The sequence below is a fragment of the Manis javanica genome, chromosome 11 (genome assembly GCF_040802235.1).
Source record: "Manis javanica isolate MJ-LG chromosome 11, MJ_LKY, whole genome shotgun sequence".
NCBI lineage: Eukaryota > Metazoa > Chordata > Mammalia > Pholidota > Manidae > Manis > Manis javanica.
In genome coordinates this window covers 50,253,123-50,277,128 of record NC_133166.1, presented here as the reverse complement: position 1 = coordinate 50,277,128, position 24,006 = coordinate 50,253,123, and the positions used below count along the sequence as shown (strand labels likewise).

The 24,006-nt window shown below is 41.3% G+C and overlaps 2 protein-coding genes across 8 annotated transcripts in view; one reads left to right on the top strand and one right to left on the bottom strand.

Moving 5' to 3' along the window:
* The window catches only part of ARL14EP (ARF like GTPase 14 effector protein), a 39,197-nt gene extending 21,140 nt beyond the window's left edge, over positions 1-18,057 (bottom strand). For 2 of the 7 annotated variants that reach the window (XM_073216355.1, XM_073216354.1), the window contains exon 1: positions 17,614-17,894. The gene's annotated coding sequence lies outside the window, so the exon portion shown is untranslated. The other 5 variants (XM_037012082.2, XM_037012081.2, XM_037012080.2 and 2 more) reach the window with 5 other exon arrangements.
* Positions 11,698-14,442, top strand: LOC140844689 (syncytin-1-like). Its single transcript, XM_073217718.1, has one exon. The coding sequence runs from the start codon at positions 11,698-11,700 to the stop codon at positions 13,513-13,515; it is 1,818 nt and encodes a 605-aa protein (XP_073073819.1). The 3' UTR covers positions 13,516-14,442.
* Positions 18,058-24,006: the final 5,949 nt, after the last annotated feature.

Genomic DNA, 24,006 nt, shown 5'->3' with positions numbered 1-24,006 from the left:
TGTGACCCCTGACATTGCTTCAGGCGCTGAGCAGCTCCAGAATAGAGCTTCTGGACACTAGAGGGCACCATACACAAATATGAAACGCCAAAGAAACCTGGTCCAGAGTAAAATTATTAATACAACTCCCAAGAAAGATTTAAATAATATGGACCTTGTGACTCTTCCTGAAAGGGAGTTCAAAATGAAAATCATCAACATGCTAATGGAGGTAAGGAAAGACATCCAAGAACTCAGGAATGAATTCAGGTCAGAGATACAATCGTTGAAGAGCACGATGGAGGATATTAAAAGCAGGTTGGATAAGGTGGAGGAGACAATAAATGAACTAGAAACTAGAGAAGAGGAATACAAAGAAGCTGAGGCACAGAGAAAAAAAGGATCTCTAAAAATGAAAGAATATTGAGAGAACTGTGTGACCAATCCAAGCGGAACAATATTCGCATTATAGGGATACCAGAAGAAGAAGAGAGAGAAAAAGGGATAGAAAGTGTCTTTGAGGAGGTAGTTGCTGAAAACTTCCCCAATTTGGGGAAGGAGATAGTCTCTCAGGCCATGGAGATCCACAGATCCCCCTACACAAGGGACCCAAGGAAGACAACACCAAAACACATAGTAATTTAAATGGGAAAGATCAAGGATAAGGACAGACTGTTAAAAGCAGCCAGAGGCAGAAATAAGATCACATACAAAGGAAAGCTCATCAGACTAACAACAGACTTCTCAGCAGAAACCTTACAGGCCAGAAGGCAGTGGCATGATGTATTTAATGCCATGAAGCAGAAGGGCTTGGAACCAAGATTACTTTATCCTGCGAGATTATCATTTAAATTTGAAGGGGGGATTAAACAATTTCCAGATAAGCAAAAGCTGAGTTTACCTCCCATAAACCATCTCTACAGTCTATTTTGGAGGGACTGCTATAGATGGAAGTGTTCCTAACGTGGAATAGTTGTCACCAGAGGTAATAAAACCACAGTAAAGAAAGTAGAACAGCTAATTACTAAGCAAATGAAAAATTAAATTAACTATCCCCAAAGTCAATTAAGGGATAGACAAAAAGTACAGAATAGGATACCTAATATGTAAAGAATGGAGGAGGAAGAAAAAGGAGAAGAAATAGAAAAGAGCCTTTAGACTGTGTTTGTAACAGCATACTAAGTGAGTTAAATTAGACTCTTAGATAGTAAGGGAATTAACCTTGAACCTTTGGTAACCACGAATCTAAGGCCTGCAATGGCAATAAGTACATACCTATCAATAATCACCCTGAATGTAAATGAACTGAATGCACCATCAAAAGACATAGAGTCACTGAATGGATAAAAAAACAAGACCCATCTATATGCTGCTTACAAGATATTCACCTCAAACCCAAAGACATGTACAACTAAAAGTCAAGGGATGGAAAAAGATATTTCATGCAAACAACAAGGAGAAAGAAGCAGGTTTTACAGTACTAGTATCAGACAAGATAGACTTCAAAACAAAGAAAGTAACAAGAGATAAAGAAGGACATTATATAATGATAAAGGGCTCAGTCCAATAAGAGGATATAACCATTATAAATATATATGTACCCAACACAGGAGCACTAAATTGTACAAAGAAAGCAAAAAGGCCCACAAACACATGGAGGCTTAACAACATGCTGCTAAATAATCAATGGAACAACGACCAAATTAAAATAGAGATCAAGCAATATATGGAAACAAATGATAACAACAACACAAAGTCCCAACTTCTGTGGGACACAGCAAAAGCAGTCTTAAGAGGAAAGTATATAGCAATCCAGGCATATTTAAAGAAGGAAGAACAAAACCAAATGAATAGTCTAACGTCACAATTATCGAAATTGGAAAAAGAAGAATAAATGAGGCCTAAAGTCAGCAGAAGGAGGGACATAATAAAGATCAGAGAAGAAATAAATAAAATTGAGAAGAATAAAACAATAGAAAAAAAATCAATGAAACCAAGAGCTGGTTCTTTGAGAAAATAAACAAAATAGATAAGCCTCTAGCCAGACTTATTAAGAGAAAAAGACAATCAACACACATCAACAGAATCAGAAACGAGAAAGGAAACATCACAATGGACCCCACAGAAATACAAAGAATTATTAGAGATTACTATGAAAACCTATATGCTAACAAGCTGGAAAACCGAGAAGAAATGGACAACTTACTAGAAAAAATACAACCTTTCAAGACTGACCAAGGAAGAAACACAAAATCTAAACAAAACAATTACCAGCAAAGAAATTGAAGTGGTAATAAAAAAACTACCCATGAACAAAACCCCCGGGCCAGATGGATTTACCGTGGAATTTTATCAGACATACAAAGAAGACATAATACACATTCTCCCTAAAATTTTCCAAAAAACAGAAGAGGAGGGAGTACTCCCAAACTCATTCTATGAAGTCAACATCACCCTAATACCAAAACCAGGCAAAATCACCCTAATACCAAAACCAGGCAAAGACCCGACAAAAAAAGAAAATTACAGACCAATATCCCTGATGAATGTAGATGCAAAAATACTCAACAAAATATTAGCAAATAGAATTCAAAAATACATCAAAAAGATTATACACCATGACCAAGTGGGATTCACCCCAGGGATGCAAGGATGGTACAACATTTGAAAACCCATCAACATCATACACTACATTAACAAAAAGATGGACAAAAACCACATGATCATCTCCACAGATGCTGAAAAAGCATTTGACAAAATTCAACATCCATTCATGATAAAAACTTTCAACAAAATGGGTATAGAGGACAAGTACCTCAACATAATGAAGGCCATATGTGACAAACCCACAGCCAACATCATACTGAACAGTGAGAAGCTGAAAGCTTTTCCTCTGAGATCAGGAACAAGACAGAGATGTCCACTCACCCCACTGTTATTCAACATAGTACTGGAGGTCCTAGACACGGTAATCAGACAAAACAAAGAAATACAAGGGATCCAGATTGGTAAAGAAGAACTCAAACTCACTATTTGCAGATGACATGATATTGTACATAAAAAACCCTAAAGACTCCACTCCAAAACTACTGCAGGTAATATCTGAATTCAGCAAAGTTGCAAGATACAAAATTAATATACAGAAATCTGCAGCTATCCTACACACTAACAATGAACTAGCAGAAAGAGAAATCAGGAAAACATTTCCATTCACAATTGCATCAAAAAGAATAAAATACGAAGGAATAAACCTAACCAAGAAAGTGAAAGACCTATACCCTGAAAACTATAAGACACTCTTAAGAGAAATTAAAGAGGACACTAACAAATGGAAACTCATCCCATGCTCTTGGCTAGGAAGAATTAATATAGTCAAAATGGCCATCCTGCTCAAAGCAATATACAGATTCTATGCAATCCCTATGAAATTACCAACAGCATTCTTCAATGAACTGAAACAAACAGTTCAAAAATTCCTATGGAAACACCAAAGACCCCGAATAGCCAAAGCAAATGTGAGAAGGAAGAATAAAGTAGGGGGGGATCTTGCTCCCCAACTTCAAGCTCTACTACAAAGCCACAGTAATCAAGAAAGTTTGGTACTGGCACAAGAACAGAGCTACAGACCAGTGGAACAGAATAGAGACTCCAGACATTAACCCAAACATACATGGTCAATTAATATATGATGAAGGAGCCATGGACATACAATGGGGAAATGACAGTCTCTTCAACAGATGGTGCTGGCAAAACTGGACAGCTACATGTAAGAGAATGAAACTGGATCACTGTCTAACCCCATACACAAAAGTAAATTCGAAATGGATCAAAGACCTGAATGTAAGTCATGAAACCATAAAATTCTTAGAAAAAACATAGGCAAAAATCTCTTGGACATGAACATGAGCGACTTCTTCATGAACATATCTCCCCAGGCAAGGGAAACAAAAGCAAAAATGAACAAGTGGGACTATATCAAGCTGAAAAGCTTCTATACAGCAAAGGACACTATCACTAGAACAAAAAGGTATCCTACAGTATGGGATAATATACTCATAAATGACAGATCCGACAAAGGGTTGACATCCAAAATATATAAAGAGCTCACGCACCTCAACAAACAAAAAGCAAATAATCCAATTAAAAAATGGGCAGAGGAGCTGAACAGACATTCCTCCAAAGAAGAAATTCAGATGGCCAACAGACACATGAAAAGATGCTCCACATCGCTAGTCATCAGAGAAATGCAAATTAAAACCACAATGAGATATCACCTCACACCAGTAAGGATCGCCACCATCCAAAAGACAAACAACAACAAATGTTAGTCAGGATGTGGAGAGAAAGAGGAACCCTCCTACACTGCTGGTGGGAATGTAAAATAGTTCAACCATTGTGGAAAACAGTATAGAGGTTCCTCAAAAAGTTCAAAATAGAAATACCATTTGACCCAGGAATTCCACTTCTAGGAATTTACCCTAAGAATGCAGCAGCCCCGTTTGAAAAAGACATATGCACCCCTATGTTTATCACAGCACTATTTACAGTAGCCAAGAAATTGAAGCAACCTAAGTGTCCATCAGTAGATGCATGGATAAAGAAGAGGTGGTACATATACACAATGAAATATTGTTCAGCCACAAGAAGAAAACAAATCCTACCATTTGCAACAACATGGATGGAGCTAGAGGGTATTATGCTCAGTGAAATAAGCCAGGTGGAGAAAGTCAAGTACCAAATGATTTCACTAATATGTGGAGTAAAAGAACAAAGGAAAACTGAAGGAACAAAATAGCAGCAGAATCACAGCACCCAAGAATGGACTAACAGTTACCAAAGGGAAAGGGACTGTGGAGGATGGGTGGGACGGGAGGGATAAGGGTGGGGAAAAAGAAAGGGGGCCTTATGATTAGCATGTATAATGTGTGTGTGGAGGCACAGGGAGGGATGTGTAACACAGAGAAGACAAGTAGTGATTCTACAGCATCTTACTAGGCTGATGGACAATAACTGTAATGGGGTTTGTCAGGGGGGACTTGGTGAAGGAGGGTGTCTAGTAAACATAATTGTTGGGAGCCGGGGCTATGTCCCTTCCCCCACGTCTGAACGCAGCATGGGAAAGCACAAGCTTGAGAGCAACCGGTGCAGTCCTTGGAAGTTATCTGCTCACAAAAACATATCTTGTCCTTGAAGATGAGCCAAGACTCCTCGCTCTGAAAATAGGGAGACCTTGAGGATGTGTGAGAACACCTCCCCGCCAGCGCCACCTAAGGTCCAATTATCTCCTGACCCACCCCTTACTTGCTACTTGTATAAATTGAGCCTGTAAACAATAAACTTTGCCAGCTTGATCAGACACCCTGTCTTGCTGGTCGTTCTTTGTGTCCCTTGCTTGTTCATTTCTGCAGGCGTCTCCGGCTACACTCCACGTTAATCCCGCGGGTCGGGACAACTGGCGCCCAACGTGGGGCCCCCCGGGACTCCTGCTGAAACGTCTGCTCGGAAGCCCTGGCCAGGCATTCATTTGAGTCACCGCACGGGTATTGACCTGACGTCGACTCTGCATGGAGAAGGATCACTGCGGCTCACCCGTCCGTAATACAGATCCTTGAGAGGTGAGTAGACGAATCCCCCAAGCAAGATTCCAAACAACCTCTTGGGTGTTCAGCAGTCCATTTGATCTTATCACTTCCCTCCAGTTTGCTGCCGCGATTTATTCCTTGTTTTGTTCACTGGCCGTTCCTCTCTGAAAACCTTGTGTTTACTTTGGGCTAAAGGTCGTCCACCTCGAAGGCATACCCGGGGGACTCCGACTCCAGAGTCCCTGCCCTAGAGGGTCCGAGCAGGCGGATTGTACCTGCCGACTGTCCTACGTAAACAAGGGCTCGTCAGAGCTGACGAGAGTGGCTCCAGTGTTTCAGGACATTGATGTAGTTGCGGCTACATTGGAGGAAAAGATTCAAATTTTTACAGTGCAAGGGTTGCGGCCATAGTGATGGGCAACTCTCTGAACTCCCATGAGGTCTTCCTTACTGGACTCAAGGAGTCCCTCAGGACACGAGGAATTAGGGTTAAAAGAAAAGACCTTAGGTATTTTTTTACTTTTATCCATGAGACTTGTCCCTGGTTTCCCCTAGAGGGCACTATTGATCACAAACAGTGGAAAAGAGTTGGTGATGCCCTTCAAGATTTTTATCGGACCTTTGGCCCTGAAAAAGTTCCCGTCTCAGCCTTTTCATATTGGAACCTTATTCATGACGTCCTTGAAGTTCATTCACAAGATCCTGACATTAAAACCATAATCAAAACAGGAGAAAAAGCTCTCAGAGAGGACTCCCGACCGCCCTCTGCCTGCCCTTCTGTAGCCGTAGATATTCCTGATGAACCCATAACCCATACTGACAAATCCCCCGAGTCTCGACCAGACACAGAATCTCCAAATACCCATGATAAAATTGATACCCAGGACATAGCTGATCCCCCTAAGATTCCAAATATTTATCCTACACTTACGTCCTTTAAATCGCAAACTGAAGAACCCCTAGAAAATCAGACCATCCCTTGCCAGGCTGAAAGAGACCCCTGGCGCCCTACAGCGCCACCCTTTTATAATACCACCTACATAGGTTATAGACCCCCTCCGTATAATCCCACTCTTCCAAAAGGCGCCCCCATACCTCAAAATCCTACTCTAGAAGTACTTCATAACTTATCTTCTTCCACTGACCCCATCAGGCAAGTAAAACTTTCTCTAATTAAAGAAGTCTCTTCGCTTAAAGAGATACTACAACAAAAGCGTGAACATGTTCAGCTCGTTAAAGAGATTAAAGCCCTTGACTCAGAGCTCACTTCATTACATTCCGCGCATGCTTCGTCGCTTCCTAAAAAACCCACGAAGAATGCGAAACCTAAGAACCCAGTTTTAGCCTTTCCAGTCACCCGCGGCCGCCCGCTCGTCCGTGGTCGCCGCCCAGAAACCCCCCCAGAAGTCGTAGGAGAGAGTGAGGATGAAAATGCCCCCGATTCTCAAGATCCAGATATTTCAGACCAGGAACAAAATCCCGAGGGAGAGCCCTCAGATCATGAAGAGCCCAATACCAACATAAGAGATCCAGTTAAAGCCCAAAGGTATCGCCGCCTGAATCTTAAACATTTAAAAGACTTAAAGGCAGCTGTTACTAATTACGGCCCCGCAGCTCCTTTCACATTAGCATTAATTGAAAGCCTGAGTGATCGGTGGCTAATCCCTAATGACTGGCTTTCCCTAGCCCGAGCTGCTTTGTCAGGAGGAGAGTATGTCTTATGGCGTACTGATTTTGTTGAGAACTGCCGTGAGACCGCGCAGCGCAATAGTGAAAGTAAAACCTCCCGCTCATGGACAAGAGATAAGCTTCTCGGCCGAAGTCCCTATGAAACAAACGAAGCCCAAGCAGCCTTCCCCCCAGGTCTCCTAGCTCAGGTCCAAAATGCAGCCCTTAAGGCATGGCGACGCCTCCCTCCTAAAGGCTCCGCCACTACCTCCCTAGCAAAAATCCGCCAAGGACCTGATGAACCTTACAGTGATTTCATTAGTCGCTTAACTGATGCTGCTGAGCGACTAGTTGGGGGAGGAGAAACAGAAAGTGCCTTTGTTAAACACCTAGCTTATGAAAATGCTAATCCGTCCTGCCAAGAAACCATAAGACCCCATCGCTGTGGCAGTCTCACTGATTATATTAAACTCTGTTCAGGCATAGGTACCTCCCATGCAATTGGATTAGCCATAGGAATGGCACTTAAAGACATCAAAATAGATAATAATAAACAAAAAACCTGCTTTAATTGTAAACAACCAGGACATTTTGCTCGCCAATGCCAGGCAGAGACTCAGCCTCACCCACCTCGCACTTCCCTGCCTCATACACCCCTACCTCGTACTCTCCCCAAAACCCTATGCCCTCGATGTCGGCGTGGTTTCCATTGGGCTAATGAATGCCGCTCTAAAACGACTATTGAAGGTACCCCCCTTCCACCACTCCAGGGAAACTCCCAAAGGGGCCAGCCCCTGGCCCCGTCACTGAATACGAACCAAGGGGCTATCAGGTTCGTTCCCCAAGCTCAACAACAGCAAATCCTCCCTGCGCAAGCATCAGCTCCCTCTCCCGTGCCACCCCAGGAAGCGCAGGCTTGGACCTCTGTTCCGCCACCAACACAATATTAGTACCCGATCAAGGTATCCAGTTGCTCCCCACAGAAACCTATGGGCCCTTACCCTCCAACACCTTTGGTCTAATATTAGGACGGGGGAGCTCTACATTAGCTGGCCTTCATATTGTACCAGGAGTTATTGATAATGATTATACAGGACAAATTACCCTCCTAGCTTCTGCTCCGACAGGCCCAATATCTATTTACAAAGGAAAAAGAATAGCTCAACTCCTATTGCTCCCGTTAGACTTAACAAACAAAAGTTACAATAAAAATTTCAGATTGAATGCTGCCTTTGGTTCCTCTGATGCTTATTGGGTGCAACAAATTACCACTGAACGGCCGTTATTAACCCTGCAATTAGATGGCAAATCCTTTGAGGGTTTAGTTGATACAGGAGCAGATGCTACAGTAATATCAGCCCAACAGTGGCCTCCCAGTTGGCCCTGCAGTACGTCCATAACCCATCTCAAAGGCATTGGTCAATCTACTAACCCAAAGCAAAGTTCTAAGATCTTAATTTGGAAGGATAAGGAGGGAAATTCAGGACAAGTCCAACCTTACATAGTCGCTGGATTGCCCATTAATCTATGGGGCCGTGACATTCTATCTCAATTGAAGCTCGTCATGGCCAGCCCAAATGACATAATTGCCCGACAAATGCTTAATCAAGGCTATCTCCCTGGCCAAGGTTTAGGAAAATACAGTCAAGGCATAAAAGAACCCCTTACTGTTATACCCAAGAATGACCGTTTAGGATTAGGGAACAACAATTTTCCATGAGGGCCATTGACCTTCCTGTACCCCATGCAGACAAAATAAAATGGAAATCAGATTCGCCTGTTTGGGTGGATCAATGGCCCTTGAATCAAGAAAAACTCACAGCAGCTACTAAGTTAGTACAGGAACAATTAGCTGCTGGACACTTAGAACCCACTACTTCTCCTTGGAATACGCCAATATTTGTAATTAAGAAAAAATCAGGAACATGGAGACTCCTCCAAGACCTCAGAGAAATCAACAAAACCATGTTCTCAATGGGGGCCCTTCAATCCGGTCTCCCCTCTCCTATAGCCATCCCAGCCAATTATTTCAAGATCATCATTGATCTTAAAGATTGTTTCTTTACCATTCCTCTCCATCCCCAAGATAGAGAGCGCTTTGCCTTTAGTGTTCCTGTCACCAATTTTAAAGGACCCATGCACCGCTACCAATGGAAAGTACTCCCTCAAGGTATGGCAAATAGCCCCACACTGTGTCAAAAATTTGTAGCCCAAGCCGTAGATCCCCTCCGAACCCGATGGCCTTCCATCTATATCATTCATTATATGGATGATATCCTTCTAGCTGGAGCCTCCCGCACTCAAGTCCTAACATGCAGTCAAGAACTGACCACCTATCTCACCTTTTTCGGTCTTCAAATTGCCCCAGATAAAATTCAATTAACAGATCCCTATTACTACCTTGGGTTTGAATTGACTTGGAACAAAATTACCACCCAGAAAATTCGATTAAGAACGTCACACTTACATACACTGAATGACTTCCAAAAGTTCTTAGGGGACATTAATTGGCTCAGACCCTATCTTAAATTAACCACTGGAGAGTTAAAACCTCTTTTTGATATACTACAAGGAGACCCCGATCCCTCATCCCCTCGGAAACTGTCCACCGAAGCAAAAGAAACTTTAAACATTGTTGAAACAGCTATACAACAACAACAAATTACGTTCCTATCCTATGACAGGCCCTTCGCTCTCATCATTTGTAATACGCCGCATACTCCTACTGGGGTCTTATGGCAGAATAATCCCCTATTATGGATTCATTTGCCCTCTTCCCCATCTAAAGTCCTCATTACATACCCTTTGCTAGTTGCAAAAATCATAAGGATGGGCAGAGAAAAGAGCCGTCAGTATTTTGGCAGAGATCCTGATCAGCTTATCATCCCCTACACTAAAGAGCAAATAGATTGGCTTCTCCAAAATGAAGATGATTGGATTATAGCCCTTACTTCTTTCCAAGGTAAAATAGATAATCATTATCCCTCACACAAACTCCTACAATTTTCACGATTACATCCTTTTATTTTCCCAAAAATAACCTCATCCACTCCCTTAGACAACGCCCCTTTAGTTTTCTCTGATGGCTCCTCCTCGGGTATAGCTGCCTATGTTATTAATTCACAGAGTCACAGCATTCAATCACCTTTCAAATCAGCTCAGCTTGTAGAATTATTTGCTATCCTACAAATTTTCAAAGTGTTGAGTCAAGTTCCTTTTAACCTGTATACTGACAGTGCTTATATAGCATATTCAGTTCCGATTCTAGAAACAGTCCCTCACATTAAGCCTTCTACCAATGCTGTTTCCCTCTTCCAACAACTCCAAACCTTTATATTACGCAGACAAGCCCCTTTCTATATTGGACACCTACGAGCCCACACCGACCTTCCTGGTCCCCTCTCCCAAGGCAATGCCCTTGCAGATCAAAATACCCGCTTCACATATTCTGTTACAACCGATGCAGTTACCAAAGCTAGTCAATATCATGCTCTTCACCATGTGAATGCTCACACTCTTCGGCTTTTATTTAAACTTACTAGAGAACAAGCTAGGCAGATTGTTAAAGACTGTTCAGGGTGTGTTACCTTACTGCCCCTCCCCCATTTAGGAGTCAACCCGAGAGGTTTACTCCCTAATGAGATCTGGCAAATGGATGTTACCCATATTCCTGAATTTGGAGCTCTTAAATATACCCATGTAACTATTGATACTTACAGTGGTTTTATATTTGCCACCCTTCACAGTGGAGAGGCCACTAAGAATGTCATAGCCCATGTTCTTCAATGCATTACTGTTATTGGTAAGCCTCAGACTATTAAGACAGACAATGGACCTGGATACACTTCGCAAGCATTCCAAAATTTTTGTCATCAATTTCAAATTAAGCATATCACCGGTATCCCGTACAACCCCCAAGGACAAGGAATAGTCGAGCGGGCCCATCAGACAATAAAGAGTACAATTAACAAACTTAAAACCAACACAGCGTACCCTATAAGAGGCTCTCCAAAAAACCTCCTTAATCATGCTTTATTTACACTCAATTTCTTACAATTAGATAGCCACAATAAGTCAGCCGCCGACAGGTTGTGGCACCAAGAAACAAAAACCCAATTTGCAGAAGTCCTATGGAAAGATCCTTTAACTTTTAAATGGCATGGTCCGGACCCAGTCCTTATCTGGGGTAGAGGTCACGCCTGTGTATATGATACGCAAGGAAACGGACCTCGATGGTTACCCGAACGCCTTGTTAAGCCCATCAATACTTCTTCAAAACAAAATTGTAATAACTTAATACATTCCAGGGAGGAGAATCCACCCTGAGAACAGTTTTTCCTTGCCTTTCAGGAAGAAGATAAGTGTTCATCATCACTAGACAAGGTAAGTCCACCTGACCTTTGTTAGCACAGTTGTAAGCCCACTACCAGTAATCTTGCCTATTTTCATTAAACCCTAAAACATCATCATGTCCACTATCCATTCCCTTATCGTTACTGTAATAGTCACTGTTGTCCTAGGAGGATTTGGGCCCCCTCCAACTAAAGAAGAACTCTACATTCAGTTGTTTGGAAGCCCTTGTGATTGCAAGGGAGGAGTAATGGATTTAGACCCTAGTCTGGGAGGACATAAACAAATAACATCTCAAGGGGAAAAACTAATAGCTGGACCTCAGCTTACCACCAGAGGACCTATAGACTGCCAAGATAAAATAGCATACCTCACAGCAGATATCTCTGCAGGCGGATTTTCATCCGGAAGAGGTTGGCAGCCCCAGTCCTGGAAATGTGTAAAAAAGCCCAAAATTATACCTACAATTAATGGCAAACCAGGGCCTTGTCCCGACCCCTGCCAAAAAGCCACTGAATTACACTCTACCTGTTATCGCACTGTCCAACTGTGCACTGGTGCCGATGGCAAAAAATATCTAACAGCCATCTTACAAAATGGTTATACTGGTTCCTTTGGAGGCGAGTATGATTATAGCAATCCCCGAGGACATTCTAAATATGCACAAGCCTCCTGCCATGGCCAAATTGGCAAGGCGATTTGCTGGCCACCGCAAGCTCCGATTCACATATCTGATGGCGGTGGACCAACAGACAAAGTAAGAGAAACCCAAGTTCAAAAGAAAATTGAAGAAATTATCAAGGAAATATACCCTCCCCTAGAGTATCACCCTCTAGCCTTGCCCAAGTCTCGTGGCATAGATCTTGACACCCAGACTGCTGATATTCTAAAAGCCACCCATAGCGCACTAAACGCTACTAACCCCAGCCTTGCTGAAAATTGCTGGCTATGCATGACCCTTGGTACACCTATGCCCCTCGCAATTCCCACTAACGCTACCACTACACTGTCAGAACAGAATTGTACTCTTAACTCACCCTTTAGAGTACAGCCTGTAGGATTTAACACATCCCTATGCATACAAAAGCAGCCCCAGAATAATAATGATGACGTGAATGTAGGATTTGCCGCTTTCACAAATTGCTCCCAAGTTTCCAATTACTCCTCTGCTCTCTGCCCCGCTATTGGACAAGTTTTTGTTTGTGGAGGAAACCTAGCCTTCACTGCCTTACCCTCAAATTGGACTGGGTTATGTGTACAAGCCAGTATTCTCCCAGATATTGATATTATCCCAGGAGAAGAACCTATCCCCATACCCAGCCTTGAGTATATTGCAGGGCATCCCCGCTATAAAAGAGCCATCCAGCTTATTCCGCTCCTAGTAGGCCTCGGGATTACTACTGCAGTGGCCGCAGGAACAGCAGGAGCAGGTATAGCCATACATTCCTACCATAAGCTGTCCCATCAGTTAATTAATGATGTTCAGACTCTTTCAGGAACAATCAATGATCTCCAAGACCAAATTGATTCACTCGCAGAAGTAGTTTTGCAAAATCGTAGGGGTTTAGATCTTCTCACAGCAGAACAGGGAGGTATCTGTTTAGCCTTACAGGAAAAATGCTGCTTCTATGCCAATAAGTCCGGCATTGTTCGAGATAAAATAAAGATTCTCCAAGAAGATCTCGAGAGAAGAAGGAAAGAACTTCAGAACAACCCTCTTTGGACAGGACTAAATGGACTCCTCCCATACCTCCTTCCTATATTAGGCCCCCTTTTAGGATTACTACTAGTACTTTCTTTCGGCCCCTGGGCTTTTCAAAAACTTACAATGTTAATCAAACAGCAAATTGACTCCCTCGTAGCAAAACCCATACAAGTTCATTATCACCGCCTTGCTTTAGCTGACCAAGGTGTGAATCTTTACATAGAGCCCTAAGCTGGCGACAAAATAAACCAGGAACGAGCTATGTCAAGGTTTCTTGTCCTGTCCCTTGACAACATCTCTGGGCAATTAAGGCGGGTAGTCAATGACGGGTAATTAAGAGGTTGTACCTGCAGAAATACAGGACAGACATAAGACCTCTGATAAAAATAACAGGGGCCGATCTAATACTGGGGCAAGCTCCTATTTATGTAGGCCGATCCAGTATTAGGGCAAGCTCCCCTGAAGATATCAGGCCGACTCCAAAAAGAGGCAAGCTCCTGAAAAACAGAGGCCAGGTACAAAACCTCTAAACCTAAGACAGGCACCGTCTACCCAGTAGATAAAAAGCTCCAAGTTCCTGTCCCAATCCCTCCTAACTCATCCAACAAGCCTTAAGAGACCTGCATTATTTGAAATTGCAGACGGCTCCCCCACTTGTAAATCATAAGATCTAAAGTCAAGTATGGTAGCCAGTGACGGGTAAGATATGGTTGAATAGTAAATACCAACCTAAGACAGGGAGTGGTCGACAGAGGACTATGCCCCCATGACGGGTAAGGATTTACTTCAACCGTACAACCTAAGACAGGCACATACCTTGACCCAGTCTGAGTTAGGCTGGTTATTTTATTAAAGAAAAAAGGGGGAGATGTTGGGAGCCGGGGCTATGTCCCTTCCCCCACGTCTGAACGCAGCATGGGAAAGCACAAGCTTGAGAGCAACCGGTGCAGTCCTTGGAAGTTATCTGCTCACAAAAACATATCTTGTCCTTGAAGATGAGCCAAGACTCCTCGCTCTGAAAATAGGGAGACCTTGAGGATGTGTGAGAACACCTCCCCGCCAGCGCCACCTAAGGTCCAATTATCTCCTGACCCACCCCTTACTTGCTACTTGTATAAATTGAGCCTGTAAACAATAAACTTTGCCAGCTTGATCAGACACCCTGTCTTGCTGGTCGTTCTTTGTGTCCCTTGCTTGTTCATTTCTGCAGGCGTCTCCGGCTACACTCCACGTTAATCCCGCGGGTCGGGACACATAATGTTCTTCATGTAATTGTAGATTAATGATAACAAAATGAATTTTAAAAAGAAATAAATAAAGTGAGAAATACATGAGTGTTCCTTTCACTTAAATTAAAACACTTTACAAGCCATTCTAGGGTTATAAATTGACCTAATTTCAATATTGCTGTGTCTCATGGAATAATGAGGTCTGAGGAGATGGGGGGATGGCTGTTGGTAGGTGGAGCAGTCAAGATACACATTTATCACTTACATTCACTGTCTTATATGGGTGCAGTTCATGGCACCCCACAACATTTACAATAGTAACACCAAAGATCACTGATCACAGAACACCATAAAACATATAATAATGAAAAAGTTTGAAATACTGTGATAATTACCAAAATGTGACAGAGACACAAAGTGAGCAAATGCTTTAGCAGTAGAGTTGTTCAATAGAGCATTGCCACAAACCCTTAAATTGTAATAAATTCAGTATCTTAGGAACACAAGAAAGCTAAGCCAAATAAAATAAGCTACGCCTGTGTTCTCTTAGCAACTTCTGAATATACCACATGGTATTAACCAGTATAGTTACTACATTATATCCCCAGTACCTATTTTATAACTGGAATTTTGTACCTTTTGACTCTCTTCACCCTTTTTGCCAACCCCAACCCACCACCTCTGGCATCTTCCACTATGCTCTCTTTATAAATAAATATATTTAAAAAAACTTTTTTTAGATTCCACATAATAAGCTTTTAAGCATTATCTCTTGCTACCCATTACCAAACTCTAAAACAGGAAGGTTAGATGTATTGAAGAAGCCATGAGCCAACTCATACAAGGCCATGGCACTAGCAAGCTTTCCTTTAAAGACCTAGAACGTTACCACAGGCTCTTACAGGAGTTCAAGTGCAACACCATGATCATCACTGCCACTAACAATAGCACAGGAAGGTAGGGATTATTCAAGGAATCTATTTTTTTTTCCTTTTCAAATTTTATAATGGAGATGTGGTAATAAGTTCCAATATGTTAATTTCCCTCAGTATAGTTTTAACTTTTTTTTTTTTACCATCTCATTAGTGAAAAAGTAGCATTAAGAGAAAAATTTAATCAAACAAGAAATTTACTGAATTTTTAGGTTAATTTATAAGTCTTTTCCTTTCATGGAAAATGCTTTTTTTGGATATAGGGGTCTTACAATTTATGAAGCATTTTCCCAGATTATCTCTTATTTAATGCAAGTAAAATAATTTTATCTATCCCCATTTTTCAAATCAGCAGGTTTAGTCATAGGTAAACACACATACAAAAGTCATGCTTCTTCGCAACTGTCAACTTTTTGTGCTCATTATTTTCAAGTATTAACTACCCCCGGTACATGTGAATGTGCACTAACAGAAGGGTTAAAGAGCCAACTCAGATCGTCTCAGCCTCAAGAACACCCGCCCAGTAAGAAAGGAAATGAGAACTTAAAAATATGTCCATACTACTATTCACAATATTGAGTGAAAGTGCCTATAGTTAGTAAGTACCAGATATGGCCCTAAGCAAAAACATCATCTCATTTATCTTTACAACTTTGAAGTATATATGTTTGCCCATTTACAGATGAAGAAACTGAAGCTTGGAACTCTACAGCACAGTGCCTGGTATAACTGACACTCAAGTATTTGCTGAAAATATTTTAAAAATCACCTCATTTTACTTTATATGAAGAATCGCTTTTAATTAGCTCCCAGTGATTTACTCTAGGTTCACCTTAATGTACTCCAACAGATTTTTTGATGCTTCGTTCAGTGTACTTTCAGATGGTTTTTGTAACAATTTAGTAAACCCTTCAGGCTTCTAAACCTCATTTGCAATTTGTCTCTATTCCTTTGGTCCTTAAAAGGCCAAGAACACAAAAGGGATTTCAACAATGGAGAGACTGCTTCCAGACCAAGAATAATGAGCAAAGCTCTCCTTATTCACCTCATTCTGCATGGGGCCAAAAGTGTCAAAGAATACTTCCCACTAAAGATGTTGGCTAAGTAACTGTGAAACTGAACAGTAAACCATTCTGTTGAAAACATTTTCACCTCTTCCTAGAAAATAGTCTGGCTTCTCTAACATGGTATCACTTGTTCAAAGGCCACATATTCCAGGTCAAACTATACTACCTGCAAAGTTATTTCACACTTCATGCCTTTATACTGTCTTGTTTGCTTGGAAAGCCCTTGGCCCTTTCTATGAGAGTACTAACTTATCCTTTAGGACAGTGCCAGTAACTACGGGGGTGAGGACTTGATAATATGGGTGAATGTTGAAACCACAGTGTTGTTTATATGAAATTATCATAAGATTGTATATCAATGATACTTTAATAAAAAAATATATATTATTAAAAAAAAAAGACAGTGCTAGTGTCTTTAGTTATCTGCTGTGCCTTACCCAAATATTATTGTTCTAGGTCCTTCTTCCTCTGTGTCTGCACAACACTTTCAGGGTGTTGTGAAACTTTTTTCCTATTCTCAGCTGTTGGAAGGCAGGAGCTACATAGTATTATTTTCTGTATCACCCAAAGGGAAAGAGTGACTTCAGGGATCACTTTTCACAGCACTCATCACAGGCTTTTTTGTTACTTGTTAATTGTTTCCATTATATATTAAGCTCTGTGAAATCAAGGAATCATCTGGGTTATGCCTACGGTTGCAGCTTCTCTAACTAGCACAATATTGGCACTTAACAGACATTTAATGTCTTTTGAATGAATACATGTTTGGAAACTGCCAGAATCTCACACCAGAAGGGTGTAATCTCCCCAAATCTGTGTGACTAGGTCCCCAGGATCCTGCAACTATTCCTACCAAAACCCTGCGGTGGTCACATGCATAACGTCCCTACTCCATGGCTACATCTAATATGTCTGGCTACCAGCTATGCCCAATGAGCACTTAACTAAATTCATGCTACCCGGATGGAAAAATGACTGCTACTTAGCCTCTAGCCTCAACGGAAGAGCTAGGGACTGGGAGGTTTCACATTTTTTAAAAAGACAAAATAGGAGAGATACAGGATCCAAGGCCACAACACCCTGTATCTAAATAATACAAACCTAAAGCAGAGCTTTGAGGTCTCCGGTCTCTCAAAGGAAGATGACAACCCGCGGAGACGACAGATGCGGCAGAAACTGTACTGGGCCTTGACACGGGGGCCGCAGAGGAAATGGGGAAGGCGGGATGACTGCAAGGCGACAGACCGCAGGAGGCCCTAGTCAGAGACGGAAACCCCTCACGTGTCCGGCCTCCTCGGGGCCCTCCGTACCCGGCCCGGGCCCTCTCCCACTCAGGGATCCGTCTCCACCCCGGCTCCTTCCCAGGGCCTCCCCCGAGCCCCTTCCACCTTAGCTTGAGCAGTCCTCCGCCGGGGCCAGAACAGCAGCCACTTCCGCTCTCCGCGAGCTTGACAGACCGCCTTTCAACTTGTCCCCGCGCTACCACTGAGAGAACGGCGAGCGAGGGCTAGAGCGGCTGAGTGCGACCATAAAGAGCTGCCCGAGAAAAGCCTAGAGCGGATCCGAGCCTGGCCGGCTGCGGGGCGGAAAGGGTGGGGCGGCGTGACTTGGCGAATGATTCAAGGCGAGGCAATGGTTGCTTTAGAAGTGGTCACGCCTATTCTCGGAGGCTAGGGATCTGGGAGGTCCCTGGGGCCATCTCTAACAGATACTGGTTCGGCTAACACGGACTGTTTTCGCAAATCATGCGCCTCCGAGTGATGCCAGATTTTTGCACTCCAGTCCTCCTAATCTCCGATGGAGAAGTGAATAAGTTAAAAGGACCTCCAAAACAGACTGTTTTAAGCTCTCACATTCTGATTTCTTTCGTTCAAGCGAAATATACCCCAAAATGCATCTTTTTATTATAAACTATAAAAAAAGCTGTTTATTACCTCAATGAAATGTAGGCTCCACGTAGATGCTTGCAAATTTTTTGAGGTAAGAAACAGTATGTGTTTTTGTACCTTACTCTCTGCTACAGTTTAGGCGCTTGTTCATTTTTAAGGTGGATTTTATCCAGAGTCTTCGAGAGCTCAAGATCCCTTACTGAAGGGTCCCAACCTTAACCATATTTCGGTGGTGGTAGAAGAAGAAGAAAAAAACCTAGTGCAAATATTGATGTGGTTTTTTTTGTACCTAGCCAGGTGAAAAATGTGAGACAGGAAAATAAGATAAAGTTCACCAAGCTCCAAGCTTGCTAATACTACTATACACACAGACTTTTTAAGTTTTGTGTAGTGAGCAGCCTGTGGTTCTTGATACCACTTCCATGGTGCTCTGCAACCACGTATGGCTTTGGTGCTCACTAAATCGCACCAGTCTTAAACTTGGAGTGGAAGAAAGGCAAAAACAATGGATATTCTCCTCAGCTGTATCTTTAGGATACATATTCAGTAGTTCTTTTAGTTGTTATTTTGTGATTGGCATTTTGCCAAGTAATAAGGAGACAAAAAATAAAATTTCTCTCTCATTTCAACGAGCTCACCAACTAGTGAGATAGAGGAGTAAGGAGGTAATCACGGTGTGGTGTAGTAAATGCCATAATAGAAACACAAGGATGTAAACAGGATAAAATGAGAGTTAATAAAGCAGGGACATTCTGGAAGGAGATTTGTGCTTAAATGGAGTTTTCATATGGGAAACTAACTTGAATCAAAGGTGGCCTCCAAGTAAACTACTGAGCTATTTTAGAGGTAGTGAAACAGAAGGCTCACATACCTGATTAAGATGTTTGAATAACATGGTTTATTGAATAAATTTAAATATTGATGCAAAGCAAGGGGAGAGAGCTGGAGTAAGCTGACACACTTAGGATAGGATGCAAGCAATTGCGAGGATATCACAGGAATCATGAGTTATGCAGTGTTCATATGTTCCATCTGCCACATCAGCCTTTCCTACTGATGGGAAATGAGGATGTTTATGAGCACGAGAATTGAAGTTACAGCAAAGAGGCCCAAAGGTAGGAAGTGCTTTGGGCCAGTGGCACAAATGTGCCTGATGAACAAACATGGTTTTATTTGCATTTCTTGGAGAGAGCACATATGAAGCTGTCCTAGGTGTCACCTATGGGTGGCTGATTTAGGGGTGACACAGCTGTCAGCCTAGAGATGGCATAATCACTCATACCTTAGTTTTTCCATACCTTTTTGACTCTGAATGACCCTCTGTTCCATCATATTTTTGATTTATTTTAACTTTGGTATGCCTTATAGTTTACTAACTTACTGTGTATATTTAACATAAATCTGCCCATGTTTCACAAAGTGCATTCTTACTCATACTCTATATATAAAATATCCTAGGAGTTTTGCATTTATCTCATAAGCTACAGTGTATTTAACACTTCTTCTGACTAACACTTCTTATGACTTTCATACATCCTTAAAGAAACTGCAAGGATTTCAATATAGCCGGAGTGGGAAGCTGGAGAAGTAAGTAGAGAACAGATAATGCCCTTTATATGCCATATTAGAGATACTACATTTTATCCTGAAAAAAACTACAATTGTAAGGAGTATGGAGAATAGGGAAGAGGGACAGTCCTGAGCAGGAGGGCTAGGTGGAATCTCTTGCCCTGATACAGATGAATAATAATGATGAGTAATAATAAAAAATCAACTTAGGCAGTGGCTCTATGGGGTGAGAGGTGATTCCTTCCCCCCTCTCCACCCTCCAGACATTTGGTAATGTCTGGAGACATTTTTGGTATTAAATGATTATGCAGCACACTAAAATTTGAGAACAATAGGTATTTAGGTCTCAGAAGTTGGAGAAGGAACAGACAGTGATGTAGCAGAAAACTAAGGAAAAGCTGAGTTCCATAAACTAGGCAAGGAGAAAGTTGAAAGCAAGGCTCTGTCAGTAAAAGAGATTGCCATAGAGCCATACTGGCCATTAGGAATATAATTAGAGGTCACATGTAACTGTAAATTTTCTAGTAACAGGATTAAAAAGGTAAAAAGAAACAGATGAAATTAATTTTAGAAATATTTTGTTTAACCTAATATATCAGACATCATTTTAACATGTAACTGATATAAAATTATTAAGATATGGCCTTTTTTCAAAAAGTTTTGGAAATCTGGTGTACATTTTGTGCCTCTAGCTGCTCTCAATTTGGAATAGCCACATCTCAGGTACTCAGTACCACATGTAGGTAAGTGGCTACCATATTGAATAGCACGGCTATGGAATGCCAAGTAAGAAAAGAATTAAAATGTAGACTTTAGCTGGAGTAATAAGGTGGTCATAGATGGTGTGATAGAGCTCTTTCAGTGAAGGGGTGAGGATAGAAGCCAGAATACACTGAGTTAAAAAATGTAGAGTCAGAAATGAAAATAGCTACATAGAGAACATTTTCAGTAAAGTTTGCCATTGATACTACAATATGAGGGGATTTTTTTTGTACTTTTGAATTTGGATTTAAGATCAGACAACACAGTTCAGTTCTTTATGTAGGTTTTAGCAATGACATTTGAACAATTTCTGCAGAATTGTCCTCCCTGTGGAAACAACTAGAAAATATGAAATAGCTGTTTTCAGACATTAGACAACAGGTAATACAGAATTATGATCCCTGAAAGAAGAGAAACAAATAAGATAAGTCCCACAAATCATCCTAGATTACTGCCTGGAGGCAGTGTTTAGGGTATAAAGCAGTGGTGGGAACCTAAACTGAGACTAGTAGCTTCATAGAATGGGAGACAGAGATGGGAAATTGGGGAGACTTTCAGGGAAACTGATAGGCAGGTATCAGATAGGAGGAAGTGGCACAAAGAGAGAGTCTTGGAGGTCTGCTCAGGTATACCTTTCCCTTGTACCTGAGTATTGATGAGTATTGATCTGTGCAGTGGGAAGAGTGAAACTTGAGGAGGCTTGGGAAAGAGCCACCAAAAAGCAGTAGACCAACAACTTCTGATGCTGATACAAGGCTGCGAGTGGTTGGTTTTCCCATCTGGAGCAGTAGAGAGACCTTGTAATAAGAACTTTGTCTCTACCAGTGAAAATACGAACAGCTGGAGCATGAGCTGCAGTCTCCCGCATTCTCCCATGTGGTCTCTGCTTAGGCTACTTTGGTCTTCCTCACAGTGTCTTAGCCAGAGGGTAGCCAGGTGATTTTATGTGGCTTAGGGCTTCCAGTGCTTGTGATCCACCAAGCGATGAAAAGTGACTTTGCCTTTTATGACTGACCTTCCAGAGTCATGTATTATCATTTCCCCCTCATTCTGTTCGTTTTCTGCAAGTCACTGAGCTTGGCCTAGATTCAAGGGGAGGCAACATCGCCTCCACCTCTGATGGGTGAGTATAAAATTGTGTAAATAGGTTTCAAAAATGCATAAAATGACATAGTCTAGTACTAAATCTAATAATGACCGTAATTTCAAAGTAGTGATGAGTATAGAGGATATTTTGTGATATCTGTAACAACTCCAATTCGATACCAAAAAAATCTGTGATTTCTGTTGATGACAAAGTTATAGGTGTGGTAGACACACTTACTAATACTGCAGCAGTATTACTAGGTACTACTACTAATATTGTGAATTGGTGCCTGCACTATAAGTAAATGCAATGATCAATTTAAGTTAGAAGTTAGAGGAAACAGAGATAGTTAATTAAAAATATATGAGTAAAATTTGTGTCTACATGAAGTTAGCGACCATGAATGTGTAGAAACACAAATCTGTGATGTGAAAATTTGAATTTCTCTTCTAGTGTATAGGTGTCCTTATGTGCAACTAGTGAAGGCAGATAACTGGATTAATTCAAGGTAGAGGAATGGTCAGTCAGATGCATCAGAAGGAAGAGGGATAAAAGAGTTTGTAGTTTTGTCAATGAAATCAATGGGTGGAAAGAATTACGAGAGAAGACACCATATTGGGTTGGTTTACTCTAGTATTCCCACAGCCTATGACTATTAGTTGAATAAGTAGAATTGTTAAAGTGATAGCTGACTAGTTGCAAGAATGTAAAGTGAACTTGAGCTCTCAAAATCAAAATAGAGTATAAGGAGGTGAAATCAGTGATCAAATTGTAATGAAGAGCTAAGGTCAGAGAGTAGAGCTGCAGTTTAAGATATAGCTGGTGGAGCATTTTCCTGTAAGGTTAAATCTTGGCTTCACATAAAGGATACTTGATGATGGGCAAAGCAACAGAGAATTAGGAAAATTATGAAAGGTTATTATCATGGAATGAGTCCCAAGTTTGGGATGAGATGGTGTGGTTCTCTGGAAGTGGATATGGAAAATGCAGGAGAATGGATTCTTAGTACTTTTTTTTTTTGTAAGCTTTTTACTGAATTTTAACATAACACAGAAAAGTATACAAGTCTTAAATATATAGCTTGATTAATTTTTATATCTGTATAATCACTATGCAGGCCAGGAAATTCCCAGTATCCCAGAAGTCTCCTTTATACTGTACCCCCAGTTTTTGTCACATGTTGCCAAAGGTAAGCACCATTCTAACTTCTTTGAACATAGACTCCTTTTGATTGTTTTTGAATTTTAGAATGGTACTGTATATATTCTACTGTGTCAGGCTTTTTGTGCTCAATGTTATGTCCATGTTGCGTTTAACAGTAGTTTCTTGTCATTGCTGAACTTTGTTTCTATGGCATGAAGGTGACAACATTTTATTTTATCAGTTTCACTGTTGATGGACCTTGGGTTGGTTTCATAGCTGGCTTTTACAGTAATACTGCTGTGAACATTCTGTCTTTTGGTGCATGTATATTCACACTTTCGTTTGGGCATGTAGTGAAAGTGGAGTTGTTGGATTATAGACAATGTGTATGTTCAGTTTGAGTAGATACTACCACAGAGTTTTCCAAAGTGGTTGTATCAATTCACAATCCTTCCAGCAACAACTTACACTCTGAAACAAATTCAGCAACATTTGGGATTTAGTTGTTATTGTTAGTTTTCATTTTAGTTTTCCTGGAGGGTGCATAAATAATTGTTTTCTAAAGGTAAGTTGCTTTAATATACCATTTAGGGCACAAAACAAAAGTGCATGTGCTTTGGAATTAGATGCTTGGTTCAAATCCTGGCTCAGCCACTTATTAGTGGGATGACCTATGGAAGTTTCTTCAATTCTCTAAGCTTCAAATGCTCCTCTGTAAAACAGAGATATCATCGGCCTTACAGAGTTGATGTGGAGAGTAAATGAATGTGTGTATATGTGTTTGTGTGTAGCAGGCATATATTCATAAGCATCCTTGTGTGTGTATATGTATGTATAATATATATTATGTTAAAGGAACAGCTTAGGCCCAAGATGGAATTGCTCATGCTAAGCCCCATGTTGACAAATCAAAACCTAACTAAGTTTCTATGCTCAGCATTCAGGAAAAGAAGGCCAAGGTCAACCAGTCAGTGCTTGCCTGCCCAGCACAAGTTACCTAACTAGGCTCCAAGACTTATCTTTGCTTTCCACGTATGGAAAAAA